General features: G+C 39.7%; 2 protein-coding genes across 2 annotated transcripts; both read left to right on the top strand.

The window, feature by feature from the left end:
* The first annotated feature begins 593 nt into the window (after positions 1–593).
* On the top strand, positions 594–4,999 carry CSUI_006974 (cation-transporting atpase family protein). The gene is made up of 4 exons (XM_068067124.1): positions 594–776; positions 1,713–1,837; positions 2,599–2,686; positions 3,870–4,999. The coding sequence occupies exons 1-4, from the start codon at positions 630–632 to the stop codon at positions 3,999–4,001; spliced, it is 492 nt and encodes a 163-aa protein (XP_067920901.1). The 5' UTR covers positions 594–629; the 3' UTR covers positions 4,002–4,999.
* Positions 5,000–7,606: 2,607 nt separating this feature from the next.
* Positions 7,607–16,109, top strand: CSUI_006973 (trna pseudouridine synthase). The gene is made up of 6 exons (XM_068067123.1): positions 7,607–8,463; positions 8,682–9,590; positions 10,550–11,677; positions 12,460–13,432; positions 14,364–14,495; positions 15,314–16,109. Exons 2-6 carry the CDS (start codon positions 8,770–8,772, stop codon positions 15,422–15,424), a joined length of 3,165 nt encoding a protein of 1,054 aa, XP_067920900.1. The 5' UTR covers positions 7,607–8,463; positions 8,682–8,769; the 3' UTR covers positions 15,425–16,109.

The raw sequence follows: 16,109 nt of genomic DNA, 5'->3' as shown, positions 1-16,109 counted from the left end.
TCAGTCTATCTATCTATCTTTAGAGTATCTATCTATCTATCTCCCTGCATTTAATCTACATATCTCTCTTCAATCTTTCTATTTATCTATCTGTCTTCAATCCGTCTATCTCTGTATGCTTTCTATATCTATATTGATCTATTTCTCTTTAGTCTATTTATTTGTTTACTTCGCATGTCCACATACATTTTACTTCTCCCTCATCTCCTTCCAAAAGACTTTCATGAAAAAGAATACATGCATCTTCTTCAGTCATATCTATATATATATATATATCTATATATATATAGATAGATATGTGTATGTCTGCTTGTGTGTGTGTGTGTCTATATGTGAATCCTTACGCATGCATCTCTACATGGACTCAATTCCGCTACTTCTCTCCACTCCCATGTATATATACATATATATATATATATCTACATATTCATAGATATATCTGTACATGTATGTAGATACATTTGCGTCTTTCTGGGTTCACTTCTTCATACTCTCTACAATATCACGATTCTCTTCTATCTTTTGACCTTTCCTCTCTCTTTTACATCCTTTTCTTCCTCATCTTTTCTTTCCTCTTATTCTCTTTTTTGTAGGGATGGCTTCAAGTTGGATATGCGACGTATTATACGATGGCTCCTGTCTTTTCTTTGGTCTTGGATATCGAACTCCCAGAGGATGTCGTCTTCATGTTCCCTGAGCTCTACCTCACTCTTAAAAATGGGCGTGTCTTAAGCGTCAAATCTTTCTTTGGATGGGTCTGGAAATCCGTCTATCAGGTTAATCCGCTTCTTCTTCTTCTTCTAGCAGTCTATCTTCTTCGTTCGCTTTTCTTCCTCGTTGTCTAACTACATAGCTAGCTAGCTAGCTAGCTAGAGAATTAACTGACTGACTCGCTGTGTGGGGGTGTGAATGGTGTATGTACACTGTGGAAGATGCAGTTGATTTGAGTAGAGATAGTTGCATATCTGTCGTGTGCTTGATAAAGAGAGAGAGAGAGCATATTTGGTAGGCCTTGCTGTTGCTCTTTGTCTTTCTCCTTCTTCAAAATGTCTTTTCTTCTTCTTCGTCAAGACCCCCAACGAGGGAGGTCGCACATTCATGGCGATCGACACGTCAATACAAATCCGTACATATACAGACTACGTAGATAGAGAGATAGATGGATAGACTGAAGATATATAGATGGATTCTTGAGTGTGCGTAGGTGTATTTACACGTGAATGTGTGTACATACATAGACACATGATGTGAGTCTTGCTTATCCGGAGTGTATGTACACTTGCCTATCCCTCTTTGTCTTCTTTACCTTTTCTCTTTCCCCTCTCTCTTTCTTTCTCATCTTCTTCTCTTCTCAGTTCCTCAAGCACCAGGGACATCGACCTTCTTTCTTCTTTCTTCTTCTTCTTTGCTTTCTCTATAGATATGCAATTCTTCTGTCTGTTAATTGATCTACCGAAGTGACTAGATGGAGAGGGGTGTGTGTGGTCGCTTTGAAGTTCATGGCAAACACACATTCTCTCAAGATGAAGAAGAATTTCTTTCTTTAGAAGAGACAGGAAGAGAATTCCTCTTCTTCCTCTCCTGCCGCGTTCTTCTCCTTTCCTTGCGTTTGTCTCTTTCTTTCTATCTTTCATTCTTATCTTTCTCTTATCTCTTTCTTTCTCTTCTTTTTCTTTTCTTTCTGTCTTTCTGTTTTGTGTGTGTCTGTTAAGGCGGCAGTCATTATGATGGGAGCAATAGGATTGTTTGAGAATTCCTTCATGAATATTGTCTCGATAACGTTCACCTCCCTCATTCTCTCCGAGCTTCTCAACGTTGCCTCGGAAATACAAACCTGGTACGAGCACACCCTCCTCCCACTTCTCTCCCTCTCTCTTTCCTTCTTCTCCTTCTCCTCCTATTCTCCTTCCTCTTCTTATTCTCCTTCTCTTGGACCTGACCGAACCATCACAAGTCTTCTCACTAGGATTCATACACACATATATATATATATATATAAGTATATATGTATATATACATGCTCTTCTAGATAGATAGATGGATAGAGCAAACCTAGACTCAAGACAGAGAGACTAGCGATAGATGGATAGATAGAGGTGTATTTGTATGTTCTTTTCGATCTGTCCGTGTAGTGACTATCAGCACAAGGAAAAAAAGAAGACAGACGCCATACATACATATATATATATATATGTAGGCCTGTATGTGGAGGTAGAGTATGTATATACATATATATATGCATGTATACGTGTATATTCATGTGTATGAGGAGGAAGGAGTATGTGTCTGTGTGGGTGTGTGCATTACAAGAGTGTCGTGGGGATGAGGCATGCGCTTTTCTTTTTCTTTTTCTTCTTTCCTGAAGATATCTCATGACTTTGGAATATGCGTCCATCCATCCATCTATCTTTAATCTATCTCTCTTTAATCTATGTCCGGTATCTTTGTAGTCTCTCTAGCTCTAGGTGTCTGTAGGTTTGTATGGACTTTTTTCTTTTTCTTTTTCTGTACGTGTCCCATCGTGTGTGTATTCGTATCATTCTTATTCTTATATCATGGCTGTCTCTCTTCTTCTCTTCTTCTTCTTCTTTTTCGTAGGCATCCTTTAATGGTGGCCTCAGAGATATGTACCATCATAATTTATATCTTCTCTATGTTCATTCTAAGGAGATATTTCGATATTGCTGTAAGCAAACAGATCTCTCTCTTCTTTTCTTTCTTCTTCTTCTTCGGCTCCTCGCCCTTCTCTCTTTCTCCTTCCTTTTCTCTTTCTTTTCTCTTCTTCTCTCTCTGTTTCGCCCCTGTCTGTGTCTCGTCGGTTCTTTCCTTTCCAGTTTCCCTATCTTTCTCTCTTTCTTTTTCTCCCTCTCTCTCCCTTTCTCTTTCTTGTTGTCTTCTTCTCGCTCTTCCTTTTTCGTTCATCTTCTTCGATGTGTCGAGAATACCATGCCAGGGGAATGATAAGAGTCATAAGAATCTGCTGCAGGTGCTACTGAGCTGATAGTGTACATACACCCCACATTCTCTATTATAGCCACCCCGCACTAGTAGCAGTAGTTGTGTGTGTATGTGTCATTTATTCTCCATTCTCTGTATATCATGATAGAGTTAAATACTCTTCTCTTGAAAAGCTACATTAAAGATAGAGATTGAAGATTGATAGCTTAGATCAGTCGGCCAAAGATAGATTAAAAGTAGATCAAAGATAGACGCAGTCACCGCCTTTGTTTGTATCCCACAGTTTTCTTCATTTTCTCTTTTTCACGTTCTTTCTTTTTTCTTCTTTCTTTTATCTTTGTTTAGATATGAAAGAACTTTCACACTCCCTTGTTTCTTCTTAGCCTTTCTTTCTCTGTGTATCTATGGCCGTAGGGGATAGTAGTACTAAACACGACCATTACTGAGTGTATGTGTCTAGCTAGCCAATATGTAGACACAGATAGCTGTATGTCTACATACAGACACCTCATACACATCACGGGGTCCTCGTGAAGATCTCCAAACAACTTCTCCCGAGACAGTCGTGTATAAACGTAGAGATATCTATACAAATGTATAGAGCGAGAGATATAGATATACTAGTCGGAACATGTAGTTAAGAACGCAGCTCTCCATCCATCTATCTCTCTCTCTATCTATCTTTGTCTATCTGTCTATCTATCTTTGTCTATCTGTCTGTCTATGTATCTATCGGTTTATATGACATGATGTATGTGTGGAAAACGTTCTTCGCTTGAGTGTGTGGAGGTAGTAACGTGTCTCTCTGTCCTCCTCTAGCATACATCTCCACTGTTTCTCTCTCTTTCTTTCTTCCTTCTCCTCTTTCATTCCTTCTTTCTTTCTTTCTTCTCTTCTTTCATTGTGTGTAGTATATAGTGACTTCAGCATTTTGGATGAAGGTGATCGCCATCACACTAGTGTCGTGGGTCCCTCTGCAGGTCTTCAAAGTCGTCAAGAAAGTTCTGCAGCCTCCTCAGTACACTAAACTCTCAGGCATGTAAAAAGGCAAATACCTACAGGAAAGGCTCTTCTCCTCTCACCTCCTCCCCTACTGCCTGCATGGATTTAGTATGGAGAGATAAAGAGATAGAGAGAGAGATAGCTAGTTCCTTTCTTCTTCTTTTTCTTCCTCCTCAACTTCTTGTTCATCTCCCTCTTCTTCTTTCACACATCGGGGAAGAAGAAAGAAGAAAAGGAAGCGGAAGAAAGAGGGGAGGAGAAAAAGAGAAAAGCGAGGGAGAGACAGAGTGGGTTTATCTTTGGATTCTATGTGTCATTTTTCTTCTTCTTCTTCTTGTTGCTTCACCTTCCAGGTTCTTCTCTTTCTTCTTCTTCTTTCTCCTTAGTTAATTTCTTCTTCTTTTCTTCTTCTTCTTTTCTTTCGCTTCTTCTTGGCTATCTGGCTTGTCTTAAAGTCTTTCAAGAGAAAGGAAAGACAGAAGGCGAGGCATTTCTCTTCTTCTCCCTTTGAATAGTCTCTCTTTCTTTCTCTTCTCGTGTTCTTTTCTTTTTACTTCAGATGTGTTTCCTTTCAATCTTCTTCCTCTTCTTTGGTGCGATTTTCGTCTTTTGAAGTGCAACTTCTTTCCATTCTTCTTCTTCTTCCTTTTCTTCTTTCTCTTCTTCTTCATGAACAGAACTTGAGCTTAGTCGAATCAGTTTAATTCAGCAACATATCGTCTCCACTTCCGCACTCTCTCCTCTCTCTCTACCTTCATCTATCTATCTGTCTCTATGTGTAGATAGACATAGATAGATATAGATATGCGAGTATGTATGAACGTAGATGCTTAGTATGAAGCATACGCATATATGTCTGTTTAGTATACACATCATTACATATCTCCCTCTGTATGTGTATAGGTCTGTATATGTATAGATCTAGATATTTATGGATATATATGTATGAATTTGTTTTCATCCTTCAAAGAGAAGAAACTTCTTTTTTCGTGTGTCATCGATCTCTCTGTCTCTCTGTGTCTCCATGTCTCTATTTGTCTGTCTCTCTGTGTCTCCATGTCTTACGTGTCTCTCCTTCATCTACTACTCTTCTTCCTACCTGTTCATAGTCAAAGAACTCGTTTCTCGTCAAAAAAGAGGAGACAGCATGTACATACACAGGGACGAAGACGTGTCTCTATACACACATACACATATACACACTCACACATACATATGGAACACGACATATAAAGAGATATATATATATATTCAGATATATAGATAGACTAGCTATGATAGACTAGCTATGGAGATACGTGGCTTCTCATCTATACAGTGGTAGAAGGAGTGAAGAGATTAATAACGAAAAAGAAGAAGGGACTTGTCGATTGATATAAGGAATGTCTTCTCTCCTTGTACCTCTTCATTCAGTTTAGATTTTCCACATAAAAAGAAGAGAAAGAAGAAGTACCAGAGGTATGCTTTGTCTCAGCAAGTTGCTCGAGAATGTACAGAGGGAAGAAAAGAAAGAAAAGACAAGAAAGACAAAGACAGAAGAGAAAGAGAGAAGAAACAGACAGAGTCAACTCCCATTCGTGTGTGACGGATTCATTGAAGTGTATTAAAAAAGAAGGAAAGAAGAATGAATCTTCTTTCTTTTTCTTTCTTTCCTCTTGTATTATTTCAAAGGCAAAGAGGTCAACATAAATGACTGGGAGGATATTTCTATCTTTCTCTTCATCTTCGTACACTCCTTCTATCTATCTTTATATTCAACTCTTCATCTTACAGCATGCATCCTACACACATACACATACAGATATACACCTATAGAGACATCACTTCGTGTAAGGAAATACTCACGCATGCATATACATATATACATATGTATATATATATATATACATATAGAATGAGTTTTGACATGTCTCGGTCTCTGTTTCATCTTCCCTTCTTTTCTATTTTCACATCCTCCCTCACTACTATGACTACTACTACTACTATGGCTATCATGACTACTACTACTACTATGGCTAGGATCACTCCTGTCGCTAGTCGTACGAATCCACCTTCTACTACTCCTATCACTTCTTTTCCTATTATTATTCTTATTCTTCTTATTCTTCTTCTTCCTCTCACTCCCCCAATCACTTTGACCAGTAGCACTAGCAGTAGTGGTGGGGATTTCTCTGTGTGTGCTAGGAGGGAGGAGGAGGAGTGAGAGAGAGAGAGACAGTCTGCTCTTCTTCCCTCGGACTGTCTTTTCATCTCTAGGCTACCCGTGCATGTCTGCTTTCTCTACACACAAGAGAGAAAAAGAAGAAATCGGAGAAACGCGTACTTATCTGATATATCATCGTCATCCTAAGAAGAAGAAGAAGGAAAAGAGTGAAGTAGAGGAAGAAGAGACAAGAAAGAAGAGAAGGAGGAAGAAGAATATCGATCACGAGGCTGATAGGAGACCTAGTAAACAAGGAAAAGCATTGATCCTACCATCTCTAGTCTATCCTTAGTCTATCTATCCATGCCTCTATGTATCTATCTATCTATCTTCAGTTGACCTACCTATCTATGTTTCTTTTCTATTTGTGGAAGCTGACTCTAATAGTCAAATAGATGTAAGATAGATAGAAAAGATGGAGAGAGGCAGAAGAAGAAAAAGAAGAATAAGAGAAGTCTTTCTTCTTCTCTTGCTCTTCTGCTTAGAGAGGAAGAAGAAAAGAATGCAAAGACGTCTTTGTGTGTTTCGACTCCTTCATTGACACGAAGATACACCTCTCTTTCTCTCTCTCTCTTTCTCCCTCTCTCTTTCTTTTCTTTTGTTGATAAGAAAGTATGGATTTCTCTCTCTCTCTGCTGAAGCTATAATATTCTTGTGAAGAGTCTTTTTTCTCCAAAGAAAGGGGGAAAGAAGAAAAGTTTAACGCATTCTCTCTCTCTCTGTCTCTTCACATCGCCTGAGGAAGAAGAAGAAGAGATTTCTTCCTCTTCTGTTTCTACTTCTCTCGAGACTCCTTTCTCATCGACAAAAGAAATTAAAGTTTAGAAAAGGAACAAGAAAAAGCAGAAGAGGATGTGTTTGTATTCTGGGAGAAGGAGATGGATGGGGAAGAGACAAGGAAGGAAGGAAGGAGGGAGGGAGGGATCGCTTCTGTAGGAGCTAGGAACGATGAAGAGAACACATTCATTCGAATACACTCTGCGTCTCGTAAAAAAAAAAGACAAACCAAATATATATATATAAATATATATATATATAGGTGTACATATCTATCTATATATACATACGTATATGCATGAAGATATAGAATACATACACATGGACTAATACAACTTTAACGGGCATATATACATATATCTACATATATATACATATATATGCATATACATCATATATGTTGAGCGGTAGAGAGAAATGAAAGGTGGGAATGTGTGTGTATGTACACTTGACTCGTTTTTCTTTTTCTTTCACGTGTTCTTTTTTTTTCCTCCCTTCAAACGCATGAATGGAGAGTTGCACTTTTAAGGGGGGGGTGAAGAAGAGAGATAGATATCATCTTCTAGAGCCCTAAGACAAAAGCTTTCCTGCCTGTTTCTCTTTCTTTTGATCCTTTGCTTTTTTCGTCCTTCCTCTTTAAGATTCTTCTTCATGTCTCCTTCTGCAGGGAGAAGTTCAATCGACCCACGGTCAGTAGTCGATCGATGCTGTCTGTCTCTCTGTCTCTTTCCCGCTCCTGCATGCATGCGAGGAGACAATCGATTTTTCTATTGCATGCAAAGAAAATGAGATAGAGATGTTTGTTTCATCGTGAGCGATCATGACTTGTTCGTCTTGCTTTTCTTTCCTTTCTTCTTCTTTTTCCTTCTCCTTTCCTTTCTTCATTCAAGAGTAGACTTTTTCTTTTTCTTTTCTCGTTTAGCTTGCGAGACGTCTTTCTTTTTTTCTCACCTTCTTCTCTTTCGCACACTTCTTGGGTAGCCACGGCAATCGATACAAACCCCGTTCTTCTCTCTTTGTCTCGATAATACATACGACATACACAAAGGGAGGAGAGAAATGCACTGAATTACTATACGCAGTTCCTTAGAGATATCCTCCTTTCTTTCTTTTCTTTCTCTCTTTTCTCTCGCTCACATTTCTTGTCCCTCACCCCCCCCTCCTTCGGTCTGTCGTCACTCCATACAAACGAAAGAAGAAGAAAATGAAGAAGAAGGAGATAAGCAGATAAGAAAAATAATACAGGGAAGAAGACGTCCATCTCTTCTGGGGATTATCCGCTTCTTTTCTTCTTGTCTCTCCCTTTCTTTCGTATCTTTCTCCTTCTCTCTAATTTCTTTCTTACCTCTTTCTCCCTTCTCTTTCTTTGTCCCTCTTCCTTTCGGCTTTAGTTTGTCTTGTCTGGGTTGGGCAAAAGTCAAAGTCCACATTCTCCTTCTTCCTCTTCTTTTTCTTTTTCTTCTTCCTCTTCTCCTCTCCGATAGATTTCTTCACACGCTCCTTCGTTCCTCTTGTCTGAAGAGGTGAGACACAACGGTAGAGAAAGAGAGAGACACGTCTCTCTCTCCCATGAGGGGAATGTCTTCTCTATGCTTCTAAGTTTTCGTCTTGCTCTCCTTCTTTCTCAACGGGCCCACACACTTTCAATTCTATCTGTATTGGATCTCTCTCTGAGTTAGTGCAGACAAATCCTTCTCCTTTCTTTTCTGTTCTTCTCTTTCCTTTTTCCTTTTGCGTTCAGCCTTCAGAAAGGCGACAAGAGAAGAGACATTCTTCTGTCTCTTTCTTCCTCTTTGCATTCGTCAGAAGTCCGTTCTTTTTTGTGAAGAATGAATTCTCTCAATCCTTTACTTGATCAAAATGACCAAGGTGTTTCTACAGCCTCGCATGCAGGAGGTGTATGTACACCTGGACTACAAGACAGGAGGAGAGAGACAGCTTGTTCAAGAGGAACATCTTCCTCCTCAAGTATTTCCACACCTACGACAGAAACCGCTTCTTCTCCTTCTACGAATCATGTGAGTCTTATGAAGGAGAGAAAGAAACCCTTCTGTCTATCTTCTTCTTCCTCTACACTGCGAAAAGTCGGGTCTTCTTTACCTGACAAAGAGGGAGAGTTAGCTCCGAGCCGGAGGGAGGATGAACGAGAGAAAGAAAGAGAAGATCAACAGATCAAAGAAAAGCAAGAAAGAGAAGAAGAGAAGTATCAGAGAGAAGAGCACAGAAGAACTCCTGAGAAGAGAGACAGGCTAGATCGTAAGATGACCCATGGAAATGTGTCTCTATCGACGTACATAGCAAAGAAAGGAGACACGAAAGAAGGACCTGAAGAAGAAAAGAAAAAACATGAACAAGGAGAACTAGAAGATAAGCGGGGAAAAGAAGATATAAACTTTCTCAACACGACCCAAGGAAAGAAGAAAAGAAAGCCGCAGTTCCAGAGATGTCGCAACTCTGAGAGAGTGAAGTATCTAAAGAAAAGAAGAAAAGAAAGAATCCAAAGACATTCCGATCTTCTTCAGCATCTACTTCAATCTGAAAGACAAGTCCACACATCTTCTGCAGAAAGAAATGCGCAGTCAACGACCGGAGAGAAAGATGCTGTACGCATTCCTAGAATTCCTAAGAAGAAATATGCACTTCTCTTCGGGTATGTCATCTCATCTTTCAGGTCGTTAAAGCATTTTCAAAAAGTGATAGACAGGAAGCAGTTTAGGAGGAGATGATAGGAATTCATCCTACATGTTGCTGTTCCTCAGGTGTACAGACACCTCACAGATTTCTTCTCTTCGCTCTCGGATGGTACAAAATCTCTTCTGTGTTTCTCTCCGTTCTTTCCGCTTGACTTGTCATATGGAATGCACAGTGACTTTCTCTTCTTCTTCTTTTTCTTTTCAAGTAGAGATAGAAGAATTCTAGAGGTCGCTTGCACATCCTCCTTTTCTATCTAGACTCTAATCAGACAAATATTCAGTTCTATATCTATACCTATAGTCATATACATACATATATATACATATATATATATATACGATCATATTCATCTATCTATCTATCTATCCACATATCACTACAGGCCAGTATTCAAGAAGCCAAATAGATCGAGAAGATAGATAGATAGATAGGTGGGTTAAAGATAGATAGATTGATAGATTAAAGATAGATAAATAGATTAAAGATAGATAGATTTAGTAGCCATGAAAACAAGTACAAGAGAGACATTTAGGTGTCTAGGTGTTTAGGTAGATAAATCTATAGGGGGAGAGACTAGGTGAGAAGGTGAATGATTGAGCCTTGCGTATATTCTCAGATGCGATTTCTCTGCTTCTTTTTCTTCTTTTTGTCTTTGCTGCTTTTCTTCTTCTTCTTTTCCCGTTAGTTTCGAAGTCGAACTGAATGAGGAGAGAATTCTCTCTTCTTTACCGCATGATACTTATCAGGGTCTCTTATGATTGAAAATGATAGAAAGAATAGGACAGATCTTGATAAGAATGAAGATGAGAAAGAAGAAGAAGAAGGAGATAAAGGACTTTCTCCTTCTTTTCTTTTTTCATGGTAGGAAAACGATTCTTTTCTTTTCTTTCTTTTTCTCCTCTTCTTGTTTCGTAGATATAACGGGGAGAAGTTTCACGGTTTGCAGAAGCAGTTCAATCCAACCACAGACGACGTCTTTCTTTCTCATTCGCGCTTTGAAGCGGAGGGTAAAACTTCTCTACTAACGACCAACTCTATCTCTTCTTCTTCGTCTTCTTCTTCGGATACAAGAGACGCAGGAAGTGTTCGTAGACTTTCTTCTCCTTTAGATGAAGAAGAGGAAGAAGAGAGAGAAGTCCACAGTGATAGGAAAGGATCCACTTGTCGTGCGAGAGAACAAGAAGAAGAAGAAGGTCAAGATCAAGAGGATCGAGAAGATGAGGAAGAAGAAGAAGAAAAGGATGGTGAGACAGCTGAAAGAAGAGAAGGCAAAATGGAGCTTCCGCAACAATCCTCTTCTTCTCCTCAAGGTCATCGTGGTGTTTTGTCTTCTTCATCTTTCTGCTCTTCAGGTGTACGTACAGTTGAAGGTGTCTTAGAATCGTGTCTCTTTGAAGCTGGGGGAATTGCTGCTTCTCATTTGGGATGTCTACAGAAACTTCAGTGGTCTCGAGCGGCTCGCACAGATCGAGGTGTACATGCAGCTTGTAATCTCGTCTCTCTGAAACTTAGTCTTGGGCTGGTCGACTTCAGGAAAGAAGGAAATGGAGAAAAGAGTCAAAACAAAAACGACCAAGAGAATCTCCGGAGTCTTTCTTCTTCTTCTTCTCCCTCTTCTTCTTCTCCTCCAGCATCGATAAGGAAGAATGAAGAGAAAGCAAAAGACAGAGAGGATGAGGAGAAGACTAGTGAATCTAACAATGAAACGATAGATGTAGACAAGAAGATGAGTAAGAGTGAAGCGAAACATGGAAAGCAAACAGAGGCCACTTCGTCGTATTCTCTTTCTTCTTGTTCTTCTCCCGCCGCTTCTCTTGGAGGAGGAGAAGGAGAAGAAAAAGAAAAAAGTGGCGAAAGGAGAGAAGGAGAGGAAGAGGAAGAAGAAGACTACTCAGAGACTCGCAGGGAAGGAAAAGATGAGGGAGGAGCGCTAGACTGGCAAAGAAAGAGAGAAAGAGAATTTATGATCAGACTCAATTCTTTCCTGCCGTCGGATATTCGGTGCTTTTCGGTCATCAGAGTCACCAAAAACTTCGATGCAAGGTACACACGAAAATCTACTTCTATATCCAGCTGTATGTACACCCGAGACGTCAAACTCTTTCTCTCGTTCTCCCTCCTTGTTTCTTTCTTCTCTCTTTCTCTTTGAGTTTCTTCTTCTCTCAGACATTCTTTCCTACTCCCTCAGTCATACACCGTCTCGCTCTCTGACATCTAGTTGACTCATATATGTATACATATATATATAGCGGTTATGCTTACATCTATGAGGGGTGATGTGTATGTTTGCCGACGTGAAGTTGAGTGGATGTGCATTCATGGGAATAAGATGATGAATGATATATACATACATTATATATATTTATATACATACATATAGGTATACATACACACTTACGTCTTCATAGATCTGCATACTTACCTCTCTTCGTCTCTGCCTTCCTGCAAATTCGTCACTCACGTTTCTTTTCTTCTTCTCTCAGTCTGTTTCGCGATCTTGTTCACCCCATACTTCTTCTCCTTCTTTGTCTTCGTGCTTCTTACATGGGGTTTCTCCTTGTTCCTCTTTCTTGCGTCTTTCTATTTCACATTGCTGTCTAGGTTGAAGTCTCAAATCTATCGATCTATTTCTCTATCTTGAATCTCTCTACTCTCCTGTCTATGTTTCTTTTCTTTCTTTCCTGCTTCTCTTTCTCCCCTCCTTTGCTTCTCTTCACTCGTGTCATCTCTCGTGTATGGTGTCTCTCTGTCTCTCTCTCTCTGAGGTCTCTCTATCTGTCTGTCTGTCTCTTTCTTTCTTTCTTTCTTTTTTTCTTTCTTTGTAGAATTTCATGTTCTCGGCGTCGATACCTTTATATTCTTCCTGCGTGGGTGTTGCACCCTGTGTGTATTCGCAAAGATCTGCAAGAAACTTTTCAAACTTTTCTTCAAGCGGAAAGTCAATTCCGTGTCTCATCGCGTTCATCTTGTCCTTCTTACTCCTCTCGTCACTCTCCATCTTCTTCTTCTTCTGTCTCTATTTCTGTCTCTTCTTCTTCTTCTACTCCAGCATGTATCTCCGAGAGTAGAGAGAAACTGCGGTCTTCTCTCTGTCTCAGGGAAAATGACGTGGCGAAGAACGAAGAGAAGAAAGAGAGGAAAGATCTCACTTCTTCCTCTTCTTTTTCATGGACCTCTGCGGATCCGTTGGTCGATAGAAAGGTGGAACAAGAGGAAAAGGTAAAGAGCAAGGAAGAAAAAGAAGCAGAAAGGAGAGAAGAGAAAGTCTCTCTTCCTCGTAATCGACATGAGAGAGAGAGAGGTGGGCCTCTATCTTTGCATGCGAAGAAACAATTAAATGATGCTCTCCTTTATCTCAAAGAAACGAAGGACCTCTCTTCTTCTCCTTCTCCTTCTTTTTCTTCTGGGGAGCGGAACATGACAAGTGCGATCCCGCAAGATACCCCTGATAGAGAGAAGAAAGAAGAAGATAAAGGAAGCACAGACAAAAGTGAAGAAGAGGGGGGAAAAGAGAAACAAGCAGAAGAAGGAAAAGAAGAAGAAACGCCACAAGTAAAAGGAAGAGAAGAGGCAGAAGAAGAAGAAGAGACGAAGAAGAAGAAGAAAGAGAGAGAGAGAGCGATTGAGAGAGCAGCTGAGGCAGTAAGAAAAGAAGGAAGATGTCAACTAGGAGATCGATTATTAGGGAGACCTCCACCTGTATGTACACCCCATCTAGATAGGGATTTCTTTGAAAGACATCGCGACTCCTTTTCTATCGATTCTCGATACAAGCCGCTAGCCACAGATGAACTTGAAGTGAGTCTATTCTTTTCTTCTCTTCTTTCTTGTCTTTTCTTTGCTCCTTCTCTTCTTTCTCTTCTTTCCTCTCTCATGTACACCATTCTCTCCGTCTCTTTCTTTTCATGGAATTCCACTCTCATTCTTGGGATACAGAAAGCAAAACAGAAGGAGCTGCCAAGGGGGAAAGAAACAGAAAAGAAAGAAAGAAAGAAGTAGCTAGACGTTTCATCCTCTCGTTTATGCCTGGACCTTGTGTGGCTCGAGACGTGTTATGGGAATTGAAAGAAAGATCAACACGCCAGAATCTATCTATTTATCTCTCTTTCTCTACAAGACTGCGAGAAACAACATTTATCATATTCCTTCTTTGTCTTCCTCGGTTAATTTGTTCTTCTCCTTCTTTCTCTTCTGAGGTGTATATACAGTGCATCCAGGGAGAGAGAGAGACTATTAATATTCGATGGTGTTTATTTCGGTGTGAAAGGATTTAGGATGGATGGCTACACGTCCAGACTGCATGCATATGAAGTCCGACTTCTTCTTCATGTTGTCAGCCCTCCCCCTCCGCTGATCTCTCTCTCTCTATATATATATACATATATATACATATATATATATATATAAATATTCATGTGTATGTATGTAAGACTATGTGTGGACATCGATGTATGAGTATGTATGTATCAGTATATATGAATATGTATGTATATGCATGTATGCATATGTACGTATATATATGCATGTATATCTACGTGTATACATATGTGTGTATATGTACGTATGAATATGTATGTATGAACATGTATGCATATATAAGTATATATGTGAACTGGCATTCGAGTATGTGTGTATGAATATGTATACATCTATATATATATATGGATAGGAATAGGAATATGTATGTTGTCTCATGATGAGCGGTATGTGTGCTGTGGGTTATATGTAGGAGAGACTGAGGGCAGTGATGAAGATTTACGAAGGAACGCACTATTTTCGAAACTTCACGAAGAAGTCAAAGAACAAAGATATCTCCAGCAACTCTCCCGCCTCATACAAACGACATATCCACTCTGTATCTGTACGTCAACATAACACTCCTCTCCTTCTTCTTCCTCCTCTTTCTTATCTCTCTCTTATCTCTTTCTTGTTTAGTGGACGCACATCCTCATGTGTCGCGTATGCCTCCATTCTTTCCTCTTATTGGCGCTTGTCTTTTGAGTGTTTTGACTTACGCCTTTCTTGCTTTCCTTCCAGCATATCTTATCTCTCTTTTCTCACTTCTCTCTCTTCCTTGGCCTACCTTTTCTTTCCTTCTCTTCTTCTTCTTCTCTTCGATTTTTCTCTGTTGGTATTTGTCATCTTCTACCTACGTTTGTTCCTATCCTCTGTCTCTCGACATGTCTATCTATCATTATCTACCCCCCTCCAGCTCGCTCTACGTCTCTACCTATCTTTTCGCAGCCTACAGACTTGCTTACCTCCCTCGCTCCTATTCGTCTTTGGTCTCTCTGTGGAATTGTCTTCAGTCTATCTCTGTGCAATTTGTCTATCTATTTACGCACCCCCCATGTGTATAGATCTCTTCCTGTCTCTCTGTGTGGGTAGACATTTGCATGTTGAGTGATATGCGAGCGTGTCAGGCACAATCCATTCAAAGGCCATCAGGGGGATTAAAAGAGAATAGGCAAGTCATGAGAAGCTTCTTTCTCTCGCTACTCTATTCTCAAGGGTTCAGATAAAGAAAGAAAGAAAGAGTGAGAAAGAAAGGAGAGGGAAGGAATGAATAGACTGGCCGACAAGGAAAAGAGAGAGAGGGGAAAGAAACTGTGTTTTATCTCTCTTTTTTCTTTGTCTCTTTCTTATCTCTTTCTTTTCTATCTCTTTGCATGTGTGTAGGTATCGCGGACTAAAGTGGCTGGTGTGGATGACGAGGATCTTCTTCTTGTTGAGCTGGAAGGGCAATCTTTTCTCTTTAATCAAATACGAAAAATGATGGGTATTAAATAGTCATGAAAACGACCACCACAACAAGCATGCTGTATATACACCTGAAAAGAACACAGACTCTCCCTCTCTCAACACGTCTCCTGTCTCTCTTTCTCTTTCTCTCTCTATTTATAGACATGAGACATGGATACTGCGCCTGTATCATAGATAGATAGATAGGTTAAAGATAGATAGGTTCAAGATAGATAGATAGATTAAAGATAGGACGGAGCATGACGTAGAGAGTAAGAATTTTTGGGGGCTGGTGTTCCTCGTCTTTTTCTTTTGGCTTTTCTTCTCTTCTTCATTCTACACAACTGCCTGAAAGAAAGAATCCTTCTCTCTCTCTACCTCCAGATATTTCCCTACACAGGCTAGTCTCTCTACCTATCTATCTTTAACCTATCCATCTATGTAATGCGTTTATCTCGGTCTACCTATCCTCTTCAGTGTATTTATCTTGCTCTCTTGAACGATTTGTACCTTTCTGTCTCTCCCTCTCCGCATGTATCCTGTATGAATATCTATGTACATATGTCGTATATCCCTCTGTATGTACATATGAGTGTATATCCCTCTGTATGTACATATGTCTGTATATCCCTCTGTAAAGAAACACATCCAGTTCATTGAGACCAAAGAAAGAATGAAAGACAAAGATGAGAATAAATAAGAAAGATGAAGGAAAAGAAGGAAAAGAAGAAGA

Source organism: Cystoisospora suis (assembly GCF_002600585.1).
Source record: "Cystoisospora suis strain Wien I chromosome Unknown contig_3596, whole genome shotgun sequence".
Classification (NCBI taxonomy): Eukaryota; Apicomplexa; class Conoidasida; order Eucoccidiorida; family Sarcocystidae; genus Cystoisospora; species Cystoisospora suis.
Note: the sequence above shows the minus strand (reverse complement) of the source record. Positions and strands in the feature narration are given on the sequence as shown.